At 37.6% G+C, this 26526-nt stretch overlaps 1 protein-coding gene across 12 annotated transcripts in view; it reads right to left on the bottom strand.

Moving 5' to 3' along the window:
* The window catches only part of LOC119243609 (uncharacterized), a 782255-nt gene that overhangs the window by 434306 nt on the left and 321423 nt on the right, over positions 1 to 26526 (bottom strand). The window contains exons 7-8 of one of the 12 annotated variants that reach the window (XM_054694540.1): positions 12511 to 12560; positions 7387 to 7577 (exon numbers count right to left, since the gene is read on the bottom strand). The exons of the other annotated variants lie outside the window; for them this stretch is intronic. Coding sequence (XP_054550515.1) covers positions 7387 to 7410 — 24 coding nt within the window. The 5' untranslated portion in view covers positions 7411 to 7577; positions 12511 to 12560. The remainder of the gene's footprint in view (positions 1 to 7386; positions 7578 to 12510; positions 12561 to 26526) is intronic. 12 annotated transcript variants of the gene reach the window in all.

The following is a 26526-nucleotide window of genomic DNA, read 5'->3' as shown; positions in this document are numbered from 1 at the left end:
TATCACTGAGACTTACACAAGGTCCGTGGGTGATTTTACCATACTTCCTCTTGCCATTCATAATGAAAAGACTAGGGTGCTTTCCTTAGAAATTAATAGGCTCACAAGGAGAAAATTAATCTTCATTTTCAAATGCACTGAAAACTTTCAGTGAATAAGTTTCCTAGTTTACTGCAGGGGCCTTGATGCCCCAGCCAGATAAGACACTGGCAAGCAGCTAAGAAAAAGGGCCTCACACAGTGGGGCTGAAGCTAAAGGGCCTTATACTGTGGGGCTGAAGATTTAACATCCCTTTGTTTTTTGTTCTTGGTCATAAAGAGAGAAAATTTCTCAAAAAGTACATTAGGCAATAATTATATGTATCAGCAGACTGCAAGTAAATGGCATGGAAAATTATCTGTTTAGAAATTAGTTATTAAACAATTTGGCCCACTTGACAATGGGAGACAATTTATTGTACATGCCTGACAAGCAATCCAGCACAACTATTATAGTAAGTCCTTCCTTTGCTTTTTAGCAGTTTCTTAGGGGAGTTTTTTAATGAAGTTAATTGTGTTAAGGAGTTTGTAGGTAGAAAAAGTTCTGATAGCTGAGTAGCAGCTGGTCTCCGGCTGAAGGCCATAAGAATAGAAGAGTCTTTTGATGCTTAGGCCTTAGCTGATAGGGGTGTACTGACGGCTATCAATTGTCTTAAGTAATTGTCCAACTGAAATAATAAGTTTTAGTGTAAGGTTTGGTGTTTTATCTATTAACCTTGAAGGTTACCGTCTAGCTGAGACCCGTAGGAGCCAGTAGTCCATGGGAAAAGAATGCATTGATTGTTTCTACTTTGCACGTGATAATGTAATTGTTCTGCTTGCTAAAAATGAATAAATAAAGACCTGCTGAGTCTCTCAGTAGAGATACTTGCACCTCATCCAGTGTCAGTGTCTCCTCACTACCTCATCCCCTACCCCTTAGCCCTTAAGTTTTCGCCAACGCCATCTCATCCTTTCAGGAACCCCTGACATGACATTTTGCCAAGGCTGGTCCCGGCACTAGTTCTCTTGATCTGTTAGACACTGTTCTGTTCCCTGGGCCTTCCCGGTGGCACAGCTGTTGAGCGCTGGGTTGCAAAGCTGCCTGCAGCCTCTGCAGTGCCGATTCGATCCCCGGCTGCTCCCCGGCCACCGGCGCCTGCTGCTCTCCTCAGCAGTGTACTACATCAGTCTGCCTGTTCTGTTCCCCGCTCTGGCTCTGGTGAATTCTCTCACCCTCCCGCACTTCTAACTGTGCCCAGTGCTTGTATAAAAAAATAAATAAATCTTTAAAAAAAAAAACTGTTCTGTTCTCAACGCTTTCATTTTGAGACTAACCAGCAGAGTGGCTTGTTTTGAAACTCGTTAAGTGAATGAAAAATCCAAACTAATGGTTCCTCTTTTTAAGTAAGATGGCCATTCTGGTTTTGGCACCACATAATAGAAAAACGATAGCATTGCAAAATAAAGGTCTTCTTTATATATGTCCCCATTGAGTCTAAGTTTCTCAAACATCTAACACTTAAATAAGCTCCCCGGAAGTACAGACAAAAAAGAGTAAAATATCTTCAATATTAGAATATGCTGGAAGGGGTTACACTTGTACATAATATGAATGTTTGCTTTTATTATGTTTGTATTCATCCAGTGCCGCATGTAACTCAAAGGATAGATTTACTCTGCACTTGATCTTAGCCTAAAGGCCGAGAAGCGATAGATAGATTTACTCTGAAAGACAGGTAGGAAATGAATAAAAAGATAAGCCGTTCTGTGTTGCCATTACAGATGATAGAGCAAATAGTAAAACTAGAGAGTTGAAAGGTTCTAATAATAACAGGAACATGATAACAATGATAATTTAGAGTGGACAGTGTAAAGTCAAGAATGCATGTTGTAATATTTAGTGTTAACCTATGATAACTTCTAAAAGAATCATAAGAAATGTATGAATAACCAGTTATTATAGTGGCGTGAAGACAGAACACTCAATGATAAAATATTTGCATTAGCTTAATTCAAAAACAACAAGAAAGAACATAAAAAAGAATAGTATTTGACAAGTAAGGAAAAACAAATTTATAATTTATAAAGAAAAATATCAGCAATTAAGAGAAAATGGAGTAAATATTCTAATTAAAAGAAAAAATCTGATGGTTTACATAAATAAGGATGAGAAAAATACCCTAAATAAAATTATTTGTCAAATCAAAGGCAGTCATATAAAAAGAATGAATGTTTTAGACTTATATTGGTAGTTTTCTGTGCTGAGAAATCAATGGCCAGTGGAAAACATGAAAAATATTTACTTAAAAATTTCACTGACCCCAATTCAAAATGTTTCAAGTATAATCTGATTCTTTACATTTAAAAAATAAGAGAGACTCTCAAAATAAAACTAAATCTGAGTAAATATTTTGGCCATAATGTGCAGCACAGAACCAGATGTAGCTTTCATCACAGTTCTTATGACCTAATAAATCATAGACTATATACGTGCATTACATATACAAATATATAAAATATTTCAGAAAATATGTTCTGCTACATGTTTCGAAGACTATAAAGAGAATCCTTTTTAAAAAATTTAAATAGCCTTCAAAAATCAAGTAACAATAAGCTAAATAAAATTAATCAGTTCCTTTTTATTAAAAAAGCACCACAGAACACCTTGGGGCTTGATGTGCTAATATGTATGCCAAGACACCGCGAGAGAAACACTAGTTTCCCAATTTATTTGGTTTTAGAATTACCACCTTCCTTTCCTTTCTGGTCACAAAGCAGAACTCTTTGAGCAATTCTACCTTAAGTAAAATTGAGGATTAAAAGAATGTCTTGAGGCTGGTGTACCAAGCATCAAACACAAGTGCATTATACAAATGAGAAATTGAAACCAGTAAAGTAAGACTGGCTTAAGACTACTGGGCAGGCAAGTGGGAAATAATCCAAGTTTCACTTCCATTGTCTCCTGAGGTCCATAGATAACTTTAAGATATTATATTCTTGGGCCTCTCCTGGTGGTGCAGCGGTTGTGCTGGGCTGCGAAGTTGCCCACAGCCTCAGCAGCACGGGTTTGATTCCCGGCAGCCAGCAAGAGTCCCACATGGAGCACAGATCTCTCCTGCCGCACCTGCTACTCCCCTCAGCAGTGTATTTTGTCAGTCTGCCTGTTCTGTTCCCCACTCTGGCTCTGGTGAATTCTCTCACCCTCCAGCACTTCTGACTGTACCCATTGCTTGCATAAATAAATAAATAATTCTTAAAAAAATAAAAGACTATATTCTTCTGTTTACTGTCAATTTTGTCACATCTTTAAAAAAATTGGTCATATTTCAGTAACTCTTGGGAATTATAATTTAAGTATTCATCTCTTCTCACCAGATACATGCAGATGGTGAAAGGAAAGAGATAAGTGGCAAACTGCTATCCCTATATGAAATTTCCTTTGACATTTGCAACACCAGATCATTGGCAATGACACTGAATATAGCTGGCCCTGTCTCAAGTCTTTTATTCAAGTGTTTTCATTCTGGATTTTTTTCCTTTTACTTTTTGAATTTATACATATACTTTGTCCATTTCCAACTGTGTTTCAACCCATCTTCCTTTTTCTTTGTTCCTTTTCCCAGGCTACAAAGAACATACATATTGTGATCAATCAATATCATTTGTATTCCAATACACTATTGTCCAACTTCTTTAATGAACTCCCAGTAAAGCAGTCCAGTTGCTAGTCTCTCAGTGTACGCAGATACCCTTGCTTTATACTATGAGGAAATAAAAAACATCAGGAACAAATATTTTCACATATTCTCTCCATCTCAAAATGGATCAAAAATTCACTAAAATGGATTTCTTTTTTTTCCTTTCTCAAACACATGACTCATTTTTCCAATAATCATGTCTCTAGCAATTGCCTACTCTACTCTTCTTAGAATCTAGTATATCTACTGACTCCTCTTTCTCACCTTCATATATTCTTCCAGTCCTTCTGATCTATATTGCCTTGGATCACTCCACAAAAAAAACGTTTTTTTGGGGGAAAAAAAAAACTATTATCAGAAAACTGTGACATCCAATGACCTCTTGAAAATCTTCAATTCTCCTCGGCCTCCCTAGTGGTACAGGCAGTTGAGCACAGTGCTGTGAAGATGTCTGCAGCCTCTGCAGTGCAGGTTCAATCCCTGCCGGCCAAGGAGATACCCACATGGTGGAGCAGACCTCTCCTGTCTCACCCACTGCTCCCCTCAGCAGTGTATTTCAACACTCTCCCATATTTTATATCATCTTCTTGAAAATACCCTAACAAACTCAAAGAAAACCCTACTAATAATGCCATTGAAGTATTTTCTTTCTTTCCTATTTTTTTCAGACAATAAATCTATAAAATAAGCTGAGTTAGAATTTTCTTGATCTCAAGTGATTCCATGTATAAGAAAGTTTCTTACAGCAAGAAGTAACTTATAGCTACAAGAAAGTTTCTTGTAGCAAGAGCTATTAAATCATGAGAAATATGAATAAATAAAAATTAAATGGATGAAAGTAACATACAATATTTCTTTTAACTTACTTTGCCATGAGTCAGTTTTCAGCAGAAATCATTAAGGAAGTAATTCAAATAGCAAATGGAAGGAGTTGCCAATGAAGATATTTATAAATGTTTACAGATAAAAATCCATTGTTTTCCTAAAGATATGCAAAGAAAAAAACAGTGATATCCATAAAAAAAGAACCTAAGAGGTAGAAATGCCAACACACCTTGCAAGATTTTCCTCTAGCACTTACATACTGACATCCTGAATTGAAATGTTCTAGAGATTACATACATTGTAGCAAATGAAAGAAACAAGAGCTGTTAATTTTTATAGCTACAATGGGGGCAATTTTTATAGGGACAATGCAAGTATTGTTTATGATTCTGTTTCAATGTCTAGGAACAAAAGAAAAGGCACATTTTGTGACTCATTAACCTATGATTGATTCCAAGAACTGAATGATGACAAAATGCAAGAGACAAGCATAGCAGACATTAGCATTTGACACTTTATGGATATTAACTGTGTATAAAATAAAGTAACTTATTTTACTAATCTATGTTACAAGAGACAATGTTTTTGTGGTATAATGTGGTATTAATTATTGCAAATCTCTATAGAAGGGCTGCGGGTTTTAGAGAAGTCAACCAGAGTTTACTATGGTCTTACTTTAGTTGGAAATATATAAGGATCAAAATAATATACCCATACCAGAAATCAAGTTTGAAATATATGACTGCTGGGTTCACAGTGGTAAACTCGCACCGTACCATATTTTTCATCTTGTATTGTTAACTCTGGGCAACAATAAGACTGCCAACCCATAGGGAAAATTAATAGCTGGACCTCTGCTAGGGAGAAGAAAAATGCTTATAACTGTGCCAAAATATTCACATAAAGTTGCTTGGTCTATATTTAATCAGTGTCATTTTCTAGCATAAGTAATCTTCATCTTTATTTACAGCTTCTACCTAGGGGAGCAGAATGTTCATGATCTGTTTCACTTGGCACACCTTTAAAATACTTTTTTTGAAAATGGGATTTTCAACATATTTCCTGTAATAAGATAATCTTCCCTCTGGGACTAAAGCATCTTCTCAGAGGGCCCACTATAGTCCAATTATCTAAGCGGTTATGAGTGGACCTTAAAAATAAGAAAATGGGGGCCTCCCTGGTGGCACAAGGGATTAAGTTTCAGCACTCTGAAGCTATTGGCAGCCACTGCAACATGAGTTCAATCCCCGGACAGGGAGCTGACCCACATGGCGCAGCAGACCTCTCCTGCCTCACCCGCTGCTCCCCTCAGCAGTGTATTTCAGTAGATCTGCCTGTTCTATTCCCCACTCTGTCTCCGGTGAATCCTCTCACCCCCCCACCAACCCCGCACCTCTGGCCTGTACCCAGTTCTTGTATGCATAAATAAATAAATATTTTTTAAAAAAAGAAAAGAAAAGATGGTTCTTGCATCATCTGGAAGAAAGAAAATATCTGTGGTGTAGCTGTAGGCAGCCTTTATGATCTGATAATGGACACTGATGGCCAACAAGGAAATGAGGACTTCAAACCTACAACCAAGGGAACTGCATTCTGCTAACAGCAAGAATGAGCTTGGAATTATTATTTTTTCATTTGAACTCAGTTCAGTCGACACTTTGAGTTCATTCCTGTAGGAACCTAGGCAAATAACCCAGATACTGGATGTCCTGACTTTTGACTTAGAGAACTGTGAGCAGATAAATTAAATGGCTATTGCTTTCAGCTGCTACATCTGTGGTCATTTGTTTTACAGCAATGGAAACTAATACAGTTGGGAAAGTAATGATGACACTATCAAGAAGCAACTACAAAAAAGAAAACCTGCTCAGGCTGACTTCAGGAGTAAAGGTGATATCTTACTGGGACTTGAGCTCTGCAGACATGATAGTTCAACTGGGCAATCTGAGAGTGGGTTACATAAATAAGATAAAATAAAGAAGCAGAATGTAGTTGAGTTTTTGAAATTAACTTTTTCTAAGGTGTTATCCCAGACACAAAATTAAAATTAAAAAAATTCTAGTGGCCTCCCTGGTGGTGCAAGGGGTTAAACACTGCACTATGAAGTAATCTACAGCCTCTGCAGCACGAGTTCAATCTCCGGCCAGCCAGGGAGCAACCCACATGGCACAGCAGACCTCTCCTGACTCGCCCACTGCTCCCCTCAGCAGTGTATTTCAGTCAGCCTGCCTGTTCTGTTCCCAGCTCTGTTGTTGGTGAATCCTCTCACCCCCTGCATCTCTGGCCTGTACCCCAGCTCTTGTGTACATAAATAAATCTTTAAAAAAAAATTCTAGGAAAACAGACCTGGTTTTGGTTCCTGTAACTGAACAGCAGTATTCTATACAACTGCTCTCACACTTTGCAGCACATTAAAATCACCTAGGGCTTTTTGAATATTCAACATCTGGGCCCCTCCCCAGTCCAATTAAATCAGAATCTCTGGAGGTGGGATGCAGGCTATAAATATGTTCTTTGAACTGCCCAGGAGTTTGCCTTAAACGGACTGTCCCAGTTTGAAAACCAGTGCTGGAAACCCCATAACCTCTCCCCCACCGCCCACCCCCACAAAGTGAAGACCTTATATTCAAATTCCATTTGGGGAGAAAAATCAACTAAAAACAAGCTGACAAGTACTTATTATCTACTTGTTAAGCATTTTTCTTGCATGACAGGGAAAATCATACAGATAGAGACTGCTATTTTCATTACCACATTTTGCATGAGAAAACAGAAACAAACAAGTGAATAGCATGCTACAGTCACATGGTAAGCTAGTGCACAAAATGTAAACAATGACTGACTACCTCCAAGTTCTCACACTCCATCTCTCCATAGCGTTTATATTTAATGGCATTATCCAGATTGCTATGTCCTCCCGTATCAACTGCAGACAAAAATCACACAGCATTTTCTGCAGCACTTTCTTTTCTCATAGTCATTTTATCCCCAAATATGCAGAACAACACAGACCATATCTCAAAGAGAGTGCAGCCTGGAGGAGAAAAGATGAAGAGAGATTACGTCTGACCAGGTAGGAATAATGAAGGGTTCATAAAAACTTTAGTTATTTGCACAAATTAGAAAATCATCATTAAGTTTGCTCTTCAGTAGAAGTCCCTAAGAATCTATTATGACCTTTGACTTAAGTTGGCAATACCTTAAAGTTTCCATGAGACTTTGCAGATTCAATCTGAAGGCAGGTGACTCAAATACAGAGCATCATGGTGGGAAATTGCTGTCAAGTTTTCTTTCCATATGATTCACATATTGGGCATCTGAGATATTAATATTCGACTGCCCCAATTACAAACTCTGAATGGCATAAAGCTGTTTGACTTCAACATACATATTATTTGATCTAGTTCATCTTTTTTTTTTTTTTCTAGTTTGGAGGCTGATGTGACTTAGTGAGAATTTTGTCCTCTATTTTAGCAATGAGGAAACAGTGACAGAAGCCTTCCAAAATAATTCAATGATATAAAGGATTAGTGTAAATAACTCTAATTTCCTTCTAACTATGTAATACACAGTCGTCTATCTTCTCTCTACCCTGAGTAGACATGTACATAACAAGGTAGGAAACCTGAAAGTTTAGTTAATATTACTAATTTGCTTTAACCAGTAATGGGGGAAAAAAAAAAAAAACAGGAGCTCTTAAATTTCTGACATTTATTAAACCTGAAAATTAATTTTATCCCACAAAGGTCACAAAAACATACAAAGAGACCTTTGTCCCCAACATGCTAGAAAGAACAGATAATTCATCAGGAAAGAGAGCTGCCTGGGGCCAGCAGACAGAAGTTGGATTGATGCTCAAGTGCAAGAAGGAATTTTAAGGGCAAGCAAAATAGGGCAAAAACATTCACAACAATGTTAAAGAAAAAGACCAGATGGGCAACAGTTTATTGTTCTAGGACCCTTAATCCTAGAGATTAGGAGATTAAAGAAGACTTCACAGAGAACAATGGAAAAATGCTGGGTATTTAAATATTTAATTTGAAATACGTGATAAAAGAAAGACAAAGAGCTTCCTCTGATTTTTAATAATGGCACTAAAGCCAGAAAAGACATGCTATTGCATAAGACTGGTGACAAAGATCTGAAAAGCTTGGATAACGGTCACACCAGATTACAGACTAATCTATTAGCTATTTGAATTAAGAATCAAACAATGTTTCTTTAATATAAACTAGAAGTCAATAATCAAAACACTTACGTGTCCTTTGTACTTATTACTTATCACTGTGGGGTTGGTCTCCCAGAAAGGGTCAGAAAGGTTTCTTTTCAATTTTCCTAGAACATGCATTTCCTCCTCTGGGTATGAGAACTAAAGGTCAACTGAGGCCCTGTGAGACTCTGGAGTCTACTCCCCTCACTTGATAGATACAGATTGTTTTGAGTTGAGAGCAGTGAGGACTCTGAAGACTGAGGAGCTTTTCTCCAAGCCTCAGTCCTTGGCCCTTCCCTAACTGAAGTAGAGAGCCTCACTCCCTAAATGCCTACCCCTCCCCTAATCTGACAAGCAATTACTGTTGCCCCTTTCACGACCCATGTAGTCTAGGGAGGCCTCACCCATGTGTAGGTTTATCAGTGAACATGTCCTTTAAGAGTAAGGTTGAGGCCTTCCTGGTGGCGCAGGTGGTAGAGCGCAGCGCTGTGAGGCTGTCTGCAGCCTCTGCAGCATGGGTTCGATCCCGGTCAGCCAGGGAGATACCCACAAGGCATTGCAGCCCTCTCCTGTCTTGCCCGCAGCTCCCCTCAGCAGTGGATTTTGGTCTGTTTGCCTATTCTATTCCCCACTCTGTCTCTGGTGAGTCTTCTCACCCTCCTGCACATCTGGCCTATACCCTGTTCTTGTAGCATGAATAAATAAATCTTTAATAAAAAAAGAGTAAGGTTGATATCTCCCTTCTTATCTTTCATATAAAGCATTTTCCCCACTTGATGCCTCAGGTGGCTAAATGCAGGATAAATATCCCTGGTTTATTCCATTATTCCTTAGAATTTATGACTATGTAATTTTTCCATATGCATGTTTAAATGCTATCCTATTTAACTAATATGTCTGATATTAATTTGTTCAGCTGTTCCAGACTCACAAGAACCCAGATGGGGTGGGGAAATGTTCCCTGACTTTCAACATCCTTTCACTTATTAAATATGTTTATATCATCATTTGCTATAAAACAGAGATCTTTAATATTTCAAAACTGGCATTCAGCAAAACTGAGCATGCTTTTGAAAAAAATCACATCTTCTTAAAGTTCACACTTAAATTTTTCATATATTGTTTTATTTATTTTAAAGAACATATTTACATTTATCTCATGATTGGTTCTCTCCCATTAATGTTGGTCACAGAATAATTACACATAACCTGGATAGAGGAATTACTCAAAGTAATGCAGATATGGGTAATCATTCCATTTGCAACAGTGCATCTCAGGAATTAAATAAGTGAACAGCATCCTCACAGGATCTGTCCTTAAAGGGCCTTAGTTTTTGTGTCATTGCGTTTTATACTTAAAATACTGCAATGATTAGCAGAGAAGTTGTGTTTAACTACTTGAATATTAGCATTTTATTACACTCACTTGTTAATAGCATGGCCTTCTACTACAGAACAAAGACTTGTGTCTGATTTATCACTTTATTCCCCAAGCTTGTCATATATTGAGTGAATAAGTAAATGGGAATCATAAAACTCTTCAAGGGAAACGGAGTATTTGATGCTATGAAGACAATAAGCATATGAAAAGCACAGTCACAGATTCTGGAGTCAGCATTTGCTGGTTTCAAATCATATTAATACTTAACATTATGAAAGCAGAATTCATTCTCTGTGAACTAAAGAAAAAAATCCAGAAATTTTAAAGTTAAACAATGAGGCAAATTCCATTTAATTTTATAAAACACAATGCTGAAAAAATAATAATTAACCATCAGTGCAAAAAGTATGTAGATTTTAATTTATAGAGTAAAAGAATGGTTTCTATGATAAAGGGAAAGGTAAATGTTAAAAATATTAATAGAGACTTTTGCTTCTGAACAAGAATAACCAGATCTATCATTCCACATGAAACAAATAAAAACAGGCAAAATACATGAGAGGATTCACCAGACAAAGTGGGGAGCAGAACAGGCAGACTGACTGAAATACACTGCTGAGGGGAGCAGCGGGCAAGACAGGAGAGGTCTGCTGAACCATGTGGGTTGTTCCCTGGCCGGCCAGATATCGAACTCGTGCTGCAGAGGCTGCAGAGGCTGTGGATTGCTTCATAGTGCCGTGCTCAACCCCCTGCACCACCAGGGAGGCCCATGAAAAATCTTTTTTTAAAGGACATGTACATAGGCAGTTAATGACTGCCTATTATAACACATAAGCGAAATTAAAGAGGTTAGCACCAAGTTTGCCTGCACTTATTCTTTAAGGAAGTTTCCTTGAAGCTATTATGCAAGGAGGGAGAACCCAGGAATGGAAAAGACAGAGATGAAATCTGAGCAAGTTAAAGCAGATGGAGCTCACAGGACAGAGTGCCAGAGAGAAAAGAACTAGAGGGAATCCCAGAGATCTGTAAGAGCCCTTTTCAAGTCTATAGCTGAGTACTGCTCAATATATGCATTTGAAGAAATTACCTGAGGTTGGGGAAAAGCCACGGAAAGAATAAGAAGGAACAAAGAGGATGGATGACTTGAAGATTGCACGCAGCTAGAAATACCTCCTGTTATCACCACTTAGAGCAGAAAATTTACTTGATGTGTATCAGTGTGATATGCATAGAAAGGAGAGGTTCTAGGTTCCCTGAGCAACCTATTGAAGGGTGGAGCTTGGCATCCTGGAGAAGCTGAAAAGGATTGATAGAGGAGACCGAAGGAAGGGAGAAAGAAGAACTGGAGGGGGCACATGGGCTAGAGAGACAAGTAAAGAGGCCACACTTATTTCTTGGCCTTGGACTTGTACCAGGAACTTGGGGAACATGGAAGGAGACACTTGAAAGAGAAGTGGGCGAGAGACCTCTGGGGAGGCTGATAATGGCACCCTTTATCTTGACTTGTATTTTGATTTTCTTCTTTTCCTTTCAGACTTGCCTGGCCCCTTCTGCCCCACCAGAAGGTGCTTTAGGTGTCCCCACCAGAAGGTGCTTTAGACTTGTGGCAAGTTAAGGTGTTGAATTCGTTCTCAAAGGAATCCAAGAACCCCCACATCACTTACTATGTCTAAACCCCAGCAGAATATTTTGACTTTTAAGCTAATGATTAACAGTTAAGTTTGCAGGGCCTCCCTGGTGACGCAGCGGTTGAGCGCTGGGTTGCGAAGCTGCCCGCAGCCTCTGCAGCGCTGGTTCAATTCCCTGGCTGCTCCCCGGCCACCCGCGGAGGGTCCCACATGGTGCGCAGACCTCTCCTGCTGTGCCCGCTGCTCCCCTCAGCAGTGTGCTTTGGTCCTTCTGCCTGTTCTGCTCCCTGCTCTGGCTCTGGTGAATTCTCTCACCCTCCCGCGCTTCTGACTGTACTCAGTGCTTGTATAAATAAACAAATAAATCATTAAAAAAAGAAAAACAGTTAAGTTTGCAGTAGTTGCTTTTTCTACTAGTGGCTTTATAAAGGTGTGTTTCTTTATATATTGCCTTCCAACCAGTATCACTTAAAATAAAAAACAAAATCCTTAGCTAAAATTTTGAAATTGCTTCTTTAATTCTCAGCAAAGATAAGAGTTTTCCTTTCCTTTGAAAGATTTACATTTCTATATTCAGAAATAGAGGTTCAGGAAAAATAAAGCTCCCAAAATTTAGGAATTTTCATCAAAAACATCACCCATTCAGTTGCAGTGAGTCCAAGGCCAGACACACTATGCAAATATAAAGGCCAATAACCTAAACCAAAGGTCAGGCACCCTCCTAGTGTTTAGAGCCAGTGCATCTTACCTTATTAACACTGGTTTTCAGTATCTGGGTATTTTCCTGTGTAGAATTGACTAGATAGAAAGAGGGGAACATTTGGTTCAGGAACAGAACACAGTATATTATTATATATTAGAATACCTGATTTTTACACTATTTGAGGGAAATTCACATGCACTATCAGATACTTTTTGCATCAGATACTTTTTGAGAGAATAAAACACCGAGGATGACTAGTGTGTGGGGTCAGGCCACTCACCCAGCTGAAAGTCCTCCCTGAGTCCTCAGCCAAACCGCCACCCTTCCCTCTGACAAAGTTTGACAATTTCATATAAGTCACAAAACTGTCACGTGGATTTAAAACTAAATTTAGTCCACCTCTTAGCTTATATGTTGTTTCAAAAGTCAGTGGGAAACAAGTTAAGCAAGATTCAAATCTGGGTGAAGAGACTGTGGGAGGGGGTGTGCCTTAGAAGGCTGGAATGAAGGATGGCAAGGTCCCTGGCAGTCCCCTAGGGTTGAGAGGGAGCAACAGGGCCAGACTTGACCAAGCAGGGAGGCCTTGACATCCAGGGAACACTGGCTGCAGGGACAGTGTGGCCCCTGGCTGGGCTTTGCAGGGGGAGAGACCATGAGGAAGAAGTGATGAAGAGTGAAGACCTGCCAGAAGGGGCTCAGCCCAGCACCAGGGCTGGATCAACCTCTCCCCATAAAACCTTATTACACAGGGCCTCCCCGGTGGCGCAGCGGTTGAGCGCTGGGTGTGAAGCTGCCCGCAGCCTCTGCAGCACTGGTTCCATCCCTGCTGCTCCCCGGCCACCAGAGGTGGGTCCCACATGGTGCGCAGACCTCTCCTGCCGCCCGCTGCTCCCCTCAGCAGTGTACTTCGGTCCTTCTGCCTGCTCTGCTCCCCGCTCTGGCTCTGGTGAATCCTCTCACCCTCCCGCACTTCTGACTGTACCCAGTGCTTGTATAAATAAATAAATAAATGTTTAAAAAAACAAAAACCTTATTACACAACTATGGATGCTTGGGTCACTCAAGTAAGTGCTACCTGATGCTAGTACAGTTCAACTGCTTCCCACATCTCTGAGCTTATCAGCTTCAGGCCTCAAGGAATCGCCTCTGCTATGTTTTAAAAACAAAGGTAATGCACATAAAAACTGAGCAAATTTGTGACACTGACAGATTGACACCAATTCAGAGTGCCAGAAGGATTTTGAGCAGTGGAAGCACATAGGGTCAAAGCAAAATCAATGACCCTGTAAAAATTGAAAACTTGTCATGATTGGAATAGGTGTGTAGGTGGCAAAACAAAAGTCCTGTGTAGTGTGCCAGGGCTCTGATGCATGATTCTCTGAGCTCCCTTTTACACTTCTGGAAGACTCTCAAATTAGCAAATACTTGGCAACATTACATGTGGAGGCTTAGACCTATCACACTGTGCTTGCACTCCTGTGCTGTATAGTTGTTAAAAAGTATACTTGTAGAGGATAAATAGAACATATTTACGTTTGATTTTGCAACTATTAAGTATTTAGAAATGATAAGCGAGGATGTGTGCGTTACCAACACAACAGCTTAGCAGTGCATAAATCCTCTGATAGTGGAGGGGATTTCCCTATTGGTTTAAAAGAAGCAAGAGAGTTCCTGACCTGGTATGGATTGATGGGGGGAAGCAGAAGAGCAGGGAGGACATGAAATTGTTCTGAACTGCAGCAGCAACACTACTTGTATATGAGATCACTCCATCCACGAGAGGGACTTTAAAAGAAAATGACCTGCCTATTAACCCAAAACTAGTAGTGTTCTGAAAGATATTTGGGCAATATGTAAATGCACTTGGGAAATTTTCAAAATAATTTAGGAAAAGATCCTGAGAAAAATCTCAAGTGGGTGAGGAAAACTCAGATCAACAAGATTTAAGATGTTGCTATGCATTGAACATATTTGCAGCCATCAGCAGGTGAAGCCAGAAAAGGTTCCAACTACTTGGCTATGGCCATAATAAAAACTCAATTGTCATATATGTCATAAAATGTTTTAGCTGAGAATCATAATGTCCATGTGATATAGATGTTGATGGGGGAAACAAAACTCTTTAGGAAAGGGAACCAGCACACACTGAAATGAAAGAAGGTGCCCAAGAATTGCAGGTCCGTTGTAACTGCTAAATTGCAACCTATATTTCTATTATAGTATGTTGTGCTAGGCACATGATGACTTCATTGTACTTTTACTTTGAATAAACATTTCAGTTATTTCTCCTGAAAGTTATACTATCATCAAGTACATATGTGAAAGAAGTTTGAAATCCTACATTGGGATAGATATGAAATGTATTTTATTATTACTGACACAAATAAAGAGTTTAATAGCAGGATACAATGATACTACGCTGATTTCCTGCCTAGTGAAGTTAAGATTTGTTTAGTAGCTATTTGATGGCAATAAAAATATCAATATTTTATGAGACTGCAAGATATCTCAAAAAATATAACACCATTATTGTGATTCACTACTCCTCCAAAGCAGAACAATTTACCACCTATTTATAAAAGAGAATGTTGTAACTGACATAGATATCAATATTATGTCAAGATTCATCAATATTAATTTGTAAAGATTATATAATGAAATAATAACCCACAGAGGGATTCTTTTAAGAATAAAATGTGTTTACTAGGAATTAGCCTTTATCTTTAAACAGCATGTCTATAGTTAAACAGAATCAAATGGTGATGTGTAAAATTTTTCTGAGGCACTTTAGCAAAAAAACACTTCTAGTATTATCCAATTACTACCTAGCGATAGTCGACAATTTTCAACAATTCTTTTGGTCTTTGAGTGAAACTATAAAATTCAAACCTTTTAAAACAAAGTCTTGCTTTTTGTTAAGTATCAGACATGATTTTCATTCAATGAAAAAATAAACATGGAAAATATTTCCATTGGGTTGGCTTAACTAAACATGCAAATATTTCATCTAAGACCTAATAGGGTACTTGTGCTCTCTACCATTAAATTTCCTTGACTGGAAATACGTGATTGATCATTGGCATTGTTTCATTTCTTTGCTTTCTCCACCCCCACACATGATGTATAGAATGTGCTCATAAAAATAAAAAAAAAATCACAAACTATAAACTGCCATGCACAGTTCTAATTTTTTTAAACCTAAGAAAAATTGAACATATGTGTGAGGAATAATATTAAAAACAGCAAATCACACCTGAGAACAACAGTTGGCTCTGCATAGGGTGAGAGACAAGGTTAAGGATCTCAAGGGAAGAAACAGCATCTCGCTTCTCTGCAGCCTAACAAAGCTTGGGGACCTATTTTCTACTCTCAGGTGATCTGTTAATTAACTCTTAGAATAATTGTGAGATGTAGTCTATACTGAAGCTTATTAAGAAAGCATTTATTGAAGCAATTTAGGGAGGTGAGAACATGAAATGCAAAATGTCATAGGAGCTGCTGTAATTAAAATTAATTCACCTATATTCAGGTATGAGAAGCCCCACGTAATCATATGCCACCTGATACAAGCTTCATGAGATCAGGGATTTTTGTCAATTTTGCCTACTATTGCAAAGGAGAGGTAGAGATATTTTTTCAGGAATTTGGAAATTATCACATGATTTGATCTCCATGTAAATTCCAATGCCTGCATGCACACATACACAGGCAGTTGTCATTCTTTGTGGCTTCTGTATTTGTACCTTTGTCAACTTGCTGAAATTTACTTGTAACCTCAAAACCAATGCTCAGGGCACGTTCACAGACAGGCACAGAGCTATAAAGACCTGGACTTGCCTGAGCTGTAAGTTCTGGTTTGATCTATCTCTCTGCACATCTTACATGTCCAGAAGGGTCTTTTCTGTGGTCTGGTTTAGTGTCATGCATTTTGTGGGCTTTGTACTTTTCATTGATTATTTTTCTGTTTCAAATCTTCTCCAGCACAGTGCTGAAGTGCAGTCTCATGTTCTAAGTCAAGCAGGCGGTGATGTTCCTCACAGAGAAAACATATGTGGGGGATAAACTGCACTCAGGTTTAGTCAGTGCTGCTGACTGTGAATTAAATTAACAAATCAATAATATGATACATTCAGAAAGAAGAGGAAATTTGCCAATCTGTATGAAAGATGTTTCAGAAAGTGCTAAATTAACCTCTACAATGTGTAAACTTTCAGAAAATCGGTTAAATTTGTGGATTCATGAGATGACAACTGAATTAGAAAAACAAAACAAAATATAAAAAGAGTGGACAGGATTGTTGTGAGGTTCAACACCTAAGAAAATGACACTCATGTTACCCAGGAAACTGTAAATCTTTCTTGGCTGGCGCTGGCTGTCTCACACACTGCAAAAGGTGATATGGCATGAAAAATGTTCAACTTGCAGGCAAGGCAGGTCCTACAGATCAGGAGGCTGCAGGAGAATTTTAAAAATATCTGGTACCTGATAGCTTTGATGATGATGTAACAGGCTTGTTTTACAAGGACTTTAGCACTGGAATTTGCATAACACAAATGGCCTTGAAAACCCTTGGCTTTGAACCATTCAAAAATCATGCAGCTGTTTGTAAGAAATATGTATTATATAAGGAGTCTGTAAACAGAAACACATAGGGAACATGTCGGTGGATACACATGCTCTGACCAGAGACTCCCAGAAACCTAACCTTCTGTTTTCCTTAGGACACTTGTGGACCATTTCAGAGCTCACAACAACTTTATAGAGCAAATCTACGAGAATAAAAAGACTCAACTGTGTATGTGTATGTGTGTATGTGCGCATGCATGTTACTAGCACTATATATTACATATACTATACACATATTCTCTCTTGACATATATATGTATGTATGTAGATAGATAGCTGAACTTTGACCAACAGAATTGGATATTTACACTAAAAAAATTTTATGATAACACAGTATCTCAAAGTAAAGGAGGAAACTCAACTATGCGTGTGTTACTTGTTTGGATCAATAACTTCCATGGCAGCAGTTACATGCATCTTTCCAAGTACCAGAATAAGTTCTCCTTACATGTGGTCCTAACCTGTACAGTGAATACTCAGGGACTGCAGGGTAGGCCTGCCCCTGGAAGTGTACTGATGCAGCTGCTCAGAGAGACATTCTGAAGTCCACTAAGGTGCTTTCTTTGTATTGCCTTACTTTGTAAAAAATCATACTTTCAATGCTGCAATAGCTCTTTGAACACCTATTACACTAGTCAGTCAAAGAATGTGGACATTCCATTTGCAAGGTGGAAACAAACAAAGACTACTGAATGAGAGTAAGCACAACCTATTTTCAGAGCTTGCTATTGTGTCATCCACCATCATCCATATGGTGGACAAATAATGACCTCCAAAGATTTTCTACTACTCGAGTTTTACCAGAAAAGAACAAACAATAGGAGATAGACAGGTAAGTAAGTAGGCAGGAGTTAGGTAGATAGGTGCATAGATACTGTCATAAATAGAACAGTGTGTGTGTTTAAGTTCATTAGGTAGGGAAATCTGTTCTACTCAATCAGATTCAAATGTTAATCTCATCCAACAATACCTTCACTGATACACGAAATAATCTTGCACCATATTCCTGAACAACCCATGGCCCATTCAAGCCAAGACATAAAATTAACCATCACAAATAACTATGTCCCAATCCTTGCTCTGAATGAATGCTACTTTATCTGGAAAAAGAAACTCTACAGATATGATTAATTTAAGGACCTTGAGATGAGGAAATTAAGGTAGATAATACAGTTGGGCCAAATGTAATCTACAAAGGTACTTAAAGCAGAAAGGCAAGAATCAGTCAGAAGAGATGTGACAATAAAAACAAGGGTCAGAGTGATGCAGCCCCAAGTCCAGGCATGTGGGCAGCCTGGAGAAAGCAGTAAAGGCAGGAGCAGATTCTCCTCTAGAACCTATAAAAGGACCAGGGTTCTGCCCTGTAAGACCCATTTCTGACATCTACCTCCAGATCTTCAGCAAAATAAATGCGTTATTTTAAACCACTAAATGTGGGGTGATTTGTTACAGAATCAACAGGAAATGAATATACCTTGCATTTGATACAAATCAAAGGCAGTAGGGGAAGTGGAAAACTTTAAGGTGAACAAAAGGGAAGGCTTTTGGTATACACTGATGGAAGGCTGTTGGCACAGGAAAGATGGCTGCATTTTATGTGATTGGTTAGTGGGTATATTTGGCTTCCTGGCTGACACTGACTTAGAAACATGAACAAAGTAAGGAAACTGGCTGTCACTAAGTCTTGATTATTACGAACTGATTGTTTCACAAGCTGTGGTTCAGCTTCCTGAAGAAATAATTAGTCAAAGTTCTATTATTATATTTGATTATGAACAAAGGAATTCCACCAAAGCTCAAGAAATTGCCCGTGGTGTGCCTGTGTATTACAATTCCACTATTTCTGATGAAAAGCAGCCATTGCTTTTCCACTAAAGGTTATGTCTTCTTCTCTGACTGTATCTCATAGTTTCTCTTCTCTCTTTTCTCTTTCTTGCATCTTGCATGTTTCACAACATTTCTAAGTATATTTATCTAAATTTGTATTTATCTTGCTTCAAGTTGACTAAGTTTTTTGGATATGTAGTTCGATATCTTTTTAACATTCTGAGCAGTTTTTAACCAATGATTAAATGGGCTGGCTCTCCTCTCTTCTTCTGGAAATTCACTTATACACATAATACCTCCTGCAAAGTTGTCTAGCCTCTGCTGCTGTTTTTTCTTCCCCACCCCCCCACTGATATGCCTTCAAGTTGTTATAAAGTACTTTATTAGAGAAAAGAAAATCCAAATGGACAGCTAACATATAAAAAGGGGCTCAACCTAATTTAACATCAGAGAAATACAAATTGAAAACAGAATCTTTCTCTGGTAACTAAGTCACTTCTCTGCTTGCATTTACAGTTTCTTTGGTGACCTCATTCAGTATCATGGCTTTAACTATACCTATATCTTGATAATACTTTTAATTCTGACCTAGCTTCGAAACTTCAAATTCAAATCTAGCTCAATCTCCAGTAGGATGTCTTTTAAACATCTTAAGCTCCCAATATTCCTATAAACGGGGGTGGGGGTTGGGGGGGTGGAGTGGGTGGGGGGCTTGTTTCTGGGAGTAAATGGCAACTTATCTATGCAACTGCTTAATCAAAATATCTTGAAACATTCCTGACTCTTCCCTCACATCTTACGGCTAGTCATTTCCTGAAAATGAAAGTTTTATCCTGAAAATATAAACTAAAAAATACATCAAAAATTAGATCACTTCTTACCATTTTTACTACTTCTTTTCCATTTCAAGTTATAACCACTCACCCTGTATTATACCTTGCAATTTTATCATCTGTTCCCAACACAGCAGGCAGAATGATCTTCTTGAACCTGGCATTAGATTCTGTCATTTTTCTGCTCAAACTCTCCAAAGAGTTCCCATTACTTCAGAATAAAAGTCAGTGTTCTTACAATTGCCCATTATACTCTAATGACCTAGATCCCAAGTCTCTGACTTTGAGTTTATCTCCTGTTACTCTCCCTTAATTGTTTTAACAATATTAAGAATTTTGATAGAGGTCAGAAAATATATTATCCTGAAGCAATCATGTTTTTCTAGTAAAAACTAGTGAAAAACTTTGATTAAACTTTTTTACTATCTATGGAAATAAGAAAAAAAAAGATGGTCTGAGTTATATCTCAGGGGTGAAGATAAAAAATTAGAAAATAAATTAACCGTTCATTAGTTACTAGATCTCTTAACATTTCCATAATATGAATTAAATACAAAGTCTGGTCTGAAACTGAAGGCCTCCATCCTTACATGGACACTGAAACTCTTCATGATACTATCTCAAGTCTTTACTCATATGCTGTTTTATAAGGATTATAATTAATATTAATAAGGAATCAATATTGGTTTTGCCAATATTTGTGGACAAAATATATTAGTTGTTTTACTGGCATGATTTTCCCATTAAAATAAAAGCATTGATTGTCTTTAAATATTTTCTCCTACCTCAACTTGTATACAATGCTTGCAACACTCACTGTCCCTCATAGGTAATATTAACAATAGACATTGATAACAGTACTTAAACAAAAAGATGTGTGAAATATATATAAAAGATGTGTGTGAGGGCTTCTCTGGTGGTGCAGCGGGTTGAGCGCAGCTCTGTGAAGCTGTCCGTAGCCTCTGCAGCTTGGGTTAGATTCCTGCCCGGCCAGGCAGATTCCCACATGGCGCAGCAGACCTCTCCTGTCTCACCCGCTGCTCCCTCAGCAGTGTATTTCGGTCTGTCTGCCTGTTCTGCTCCCCACTCTGTCTCTGTCTCTGGTGATTCTCTCATCCTTCCTGCCTCTGGCCTGTCCCCACTTCGTGTACAAATAAAAATAGATCTTATATATATATATATATATATATATATAAAGATGTGTGTGAAATACACATATACATATATGTGTGTATATCTATATTTATCTTCCCCCAGTTTCTGACACAGCTGCTAAAATCCTTGTGCACTCCTGAGTGATAAGGGTATTATGAACCTATTTTGTTCTAATGTTTGGACTTTGACCCAATTCCTGACCAAAAAAAGAGAGAGAGAGAGAGAGAGAGGGCGAACATGCTTCTAAGTCTTCTGCAATCTCCAGAGTGCTAAGAGCATCATTTTTTAAGGAGAAGCCTAGTAACTAGGAGCCTCAAATAGCTTAAGGATGGGAGTCAGTTACCAGAAATAATTACAGGTTGTATCACCATGATTACAAGCTTGAGTTGGCTGTCCAAATTCCCATCTATGGAGAAAAGAGGGAAGCTAAAAATTGAGTTAAAAAATCAATCATGCCCATGTGATGAAGGCTCCACAAAAATCCTCAAACCCTAGGGTTTGAAGAATTTGCACATTAGTAAACTTACTAGCATGCCAGAAGGGTAGTATATACATTTCCATAGGGACAGAAGCTCGTGTGCTTGACATTCTTCTGAACCTGGTCCTATGTGCCTCTTCATCTGTATCCTTTATTATAATCTTTATAATCAACTGGTAAATAAAAGTGTTTGCCTGAGTTCCATCAACCATATAACAAGTTATCAAACCTAAAAAGGGGGTTGTGGGACCCCTGATATGTAGCCTAGGAAGACAAAATTGTGGGTATCTTGGAGACCAACTACTTACTGAAGGGGGGAGACAATCTGTGGGACTGAGCTCTAAACCTATGGGATCTTGAAAGTACCAGGTTTGTTTGGTGTGGAAAATCAAACACTTGGAGTCATAAGTGAGAGAGAGGTAGAGAAGGTTTCCCTTTTTTGTGTAACTATAAGATTTCAATGCTCAAATTGAGATCATTTTTAATTCATTCAGCTACATAATTTTTGAGCAACTACAGCTCCTATCCTGTTTGATCAGAGAACAGAATTCACGAAATAAGAAGAGATGCAAATGATCAGTTCAAAATATTACCATAATACAAAGCCCACCTAAAAGGCTGTGGGTTTTTGGGGGCATTTTTGTTTGTTGTTTTTTTCCCAATGAGAAACATACAGATACTACACAAAAATTTAAAAAAGAAATCTAAAAAACCATAGTTACTTCTTTACTGTATGAGATTTTTTGTTAGTGCTGGACTACAAAGATAAATGAAGCAAACAACAAATCATATAAAAAGAAATTGATGTGGAAAATAACCAGTGTTTATAAGATGACTATAGGGAATTTAAATAATCAGGACACATTAGCAAAGCTGAGTTTGTTAAGTGTTTGGATCAAAAGTAATACACTTTAAATCGTAAAGTTTGCTTTGTCTTGCTTTATATTTTAAAAAGACAAACTTTGTCACTTACCCTATTGAGAGACTGTTATAAATGGGTTATTTTTTCCCCAAAACAAAATAAAAAAGAAACATTCTCCTTTCAAAATTCTTAAAACGTAAGCAATTATCTTACGGGTTTGTTATTGATGTTGTTTAATTAAAAACAACCAACACTAAGAGCTACTTATTCCTTACCAGAAATGAGTAGTTTTATAAAACATATCATCTATTTTTAAATATGAAATATTCCAAGTAAACATTTTGAACTGCTAACTCTTGACTGGCATGGAAAGAGCTTCATCAGACAAGCACAAATCTGAAAAAAAAAAAAAAAAAAAAAAAAACCTGAAAAATCCACAACTCTTCTTGTACACATCAGAAAGTGAGGTCACAAGGTGCTGAAACTACCTTAGATGATACTATAGACACATCCTTACATGTTTTCCAAACTCTTAGAATGCACAACACCAAGAGCAAATTCTAAGACAAACCACAGACATTGACAGATAAATGATTATGTGTTAATGTAGTTCATTGATTTGACAGACGTGCCACTCTGCTTTGCATGATAGAAGATCCTGCATTATTTACTATTTGGGAATATCTATAACTTACAGACAATTTACCCCACAAAATGCAGGATTTGCTATAAAGCAGATTTTCTTCTATATTCTCTTAAGGGTATCCTGAAATATTCTGTGGGGCTACAGAGGGACTGTATGTAATAAAATGAATATTTCATTCATTAAATGCACATGAGATTGATAAGAAATATAGTTGTTCCTGAAGACTTCCTATCTGGATAAGACATGTGCCTCACCCCAGAATGGTATCAAATATCTTATTCATTATTAAGCACTTATTTATCATGTCTTCACCATCATAAATATTGATTGTGACATAACGATAGAGTACCCATGGCCTTATAGTATTTCAAACAAAAGGAAAAAATAAGGAAGTTTCTCATGCGAAGAGTATGTATGAGTTGCAAGAAGGGCAAAGTGGGAACAGACTTAATAGACTTATTTGAAGGTAATTATTTCTCTGTATTGCTTGGTTACTGTATTTATATGGAAAGGATACTTTTATAAAAACTAAAAGGTTAGGGCCTCCCTGGTGGTGCAAGGGGTTAAGTACCACACTATGAAGCAATCCATACCTCTGCAGCACGAGTTCGATCCCCAGCCCACCGGGGAGCAACCCACATGGCGAAGCAGACCCCTCCTGTCTCACCCACTGCTCCCTTCAGCAGTGTATTTCAGTCAATCTGCCTGTTCTGTTCCCCACTCTGTCTCTGGTGAGTCCTCTCATGCCACTACCCTCCCACCCTCACATCTCTGGCCTGTGCCCCAGCTCGTGTATGCATAAATAAGTAAATCTTAAAAAAAAAAAAAAAAAAAAAACTAAAAGGTTAAACAAATGGCATGGTTATCTACCTATCCACAAAAATTAAGTCATATTTATTTTGCCTAATTCCCATAAGCAAAGAGAACATAGGTTATAAAATTATCTTTCATACTATGAATCCATTGTATAAGTATATATGTTTACATGTGAATACATATAAATAGTAAATGCATGCTATTGTGTGTATGTGAGTAAAAGGATTATCAATATTTTATGTATATCTAATATGTAGGTATATTAGAAAATCTAGAAGCATATATAAAAAATTCCCTGGTGGTTATTCCTAAGTGAGTCCATAATTTTATTTGACTAATAGTTCTTCCTACTTTTCAAAGTTTTGTTATTATTTTTCAGAGAGCATGCTTTATGTTCATAATCATGAATAACCAGTTCACAAAAAAAAAATCATTTCTTAAACTTTGTAGTAGTAGAATAATCACAGTCCACCATGAAATGTATAGAAGTATCTTTAAAAAAAAAAAAAGACTACATAGATATTACATAAGGGAATGGCTGACTTCAAAATAAGAATATTTTACACAGATCTGTGATTCTTTCAAGACCTGAATGTATAGACTTGAATAAGTTTACATAGTAATTTCTAAAACTGATATTTAGAAGACAAGATGATTACTCATAGTATAACTTTAATCAGATTACAAGTAGGGAAAAGAAACATGAAAGCTGTTTTTCATGTTTGTTAATACTAGAAATAAAATCTAAAAAGGGAATGAGAATATTTTGTTTCCTACAGTTGAAAATATCATTTTATTTATAACTCTTCAAAGGTTAGATTAATTGATATTGACATGGATCCTTATAATGGATCATTCCACCACAGAAGACAGCCTTATGATCCATGTCACCCACTTCAGGAAAAGTATTAAGTAGTAACTGTTCTGTTCTTTATTTCTACAATATGACAAACCTAATGCAGGAGCAATATGCATAGAAATGCAGTAACTATTCAAAAGATAATGCACATTGTCATGACCTGCACTTAAGTTACTTTTTAGAGTTTAAAAATAATGCCAACATTTGGTTGATGTTTTCATGCTTAATAATGCACATCACTTTGTATAGCAGCTAAATAATGAGGTGGATGAGCAAAGATTTCATTTATTTAAAACTGCTCTCTAAATGTTATTGGTTGTTTAATTGGAGTGTGTGTAAGAGACCTATTACTAGAGAGCAGTTATTCATTTTACTGAAAAAAAAATCAAAAACAAAACCTCACTCTTGATTAAAAAAACAGTGTGTCATTGTATTAATAAGGGTGAGATGTAAACAGACATAAATACTTTAATAAAACTAGCATGCATGCACATACGCTCTCTACCAAAAGCAAGTTATTTGTGCTTTATACTACATAGGAAAAAATGTAGTTTTAACTCCATAAACTATTATAATTCACAGCAGTGATTTTATGTTTCACAAATCAGAACCTTTTCATCCCTCATACATTTTCATTACTTTATTAGGCATGTAACAGAATATATAAGCCGCTAAGCTAAGCTCTGTTACAAGCCATGGTGCACTCATATTCAGCTCAATGAGGCTTCTGTAGTCTGGGATTTTTCAAATGCTGTGATATTCTGCACATCACAGACCATATTTGATTAAGAAATGCATGTTCATAAAGCAGCTGTCTGTTTGGTTACATTCAAGTTGCCTCTTATGGAGCCAACATTTTCTTGAAGTCTTTCTTTTCCTGATGAGAGCCAAAACGGGGGAAAATAGGCTCTCCAAGGTCACAGGATTTATTAAATACAGCTGCCACTGTTGTGGTGGGGGAGAGAGGGAATCTTTCCAAGTCCATATTCAACATTCAATTCACAAGATGCCTATTTACTCCTAAAAGAATCAAGACAAATGCCAAGGGAATGTGGTTCTAATTGGGGACAGTTGCTTCTCAGCTAGTGTGGTCCTCTGCATCACACAGGTACCAGAATATAAATCAGGTAAATCCACCCCTCAGGGGACTGAGCAGAAGTCAACTCATGTGGTCAGGCCAAGCAGGATGGATTTAATTAGGAAAACTGCGGCATAATTTTCTCATAATCTCCTAAAATTGCATTTACCCAGTCTTTAGAGCTCACTTACTAGTAGGGAAGAGCTTCCAAAGGATTACCAGAACTTGTGTCATTAATTTCACCCCAAAACAGGCTGGGACCAAGTGAGTGTGGTCACAGTGCTGACATGGAAGATAGTTGAAACAGGCAGAGGTCACATTGCTGAAAGAAAAATCCTCCAAGCATTTGGCCTTCTTAAAAATTGCAGCAGAACTTTGAACACAGTTTTCTAGAACTGGTAGATAGTCTGAGTAGAAAGATGACCTTTTTCTTTCGATGTTGACAGTTCAATGATGCTTATGATGGGAACCCTACTGAAAAGTAAAATTCTGATGCTCCACATTCTGATTTTTTATTACATCTATTTTTTATAGTCTAGCTCTTCACTTGAAATGTGAATTTTTTGTGTTTATTTCATTCACTATCTTAGGGGTTTAAAATAATACCTCACATGGAGGACCAATAAAAATTTGTTGAATAAAACATCTGAATTTTCAAGAATTTCACTTCAACTTTTTCCTTTATGAAATTCCTTTATGAAATAGTGAAGAACATTCTGGAGGTACATGAAGTAAAAAGTGAATGTCTTCCCCAGTCATCACGCTCACTCAGTTTTGTGCTCTCATCACATAAAGACACCTGAATGTCCATCACAGCTCACGGCCCGGACACTAAGGATAACTAAGGAAGGAGCATGGTGTCCAGGAAACAAAGCCAGAGT

The sequence above is a fragment of the Talpa occidentalis genome, unplaced genomic scaffold, assembly GCF_014898055.3.
Source record: "Talpa occidentalis isolate TD23 unplaced genomic scaffold, MPIMG_talOcc4v2.1 talOcc4.13, whole genome shotgun sequence".
NCBI lineage: Eukaryota > Metazoa > Chordata > Mammalia > Eulipotyphla > Talpidae > Talpa > Talpa occidentalis.
Note: the sequence above shows the minus strand (reverse complement) of the source record. Positions and strands in the feature narration are given on the sequence as shown.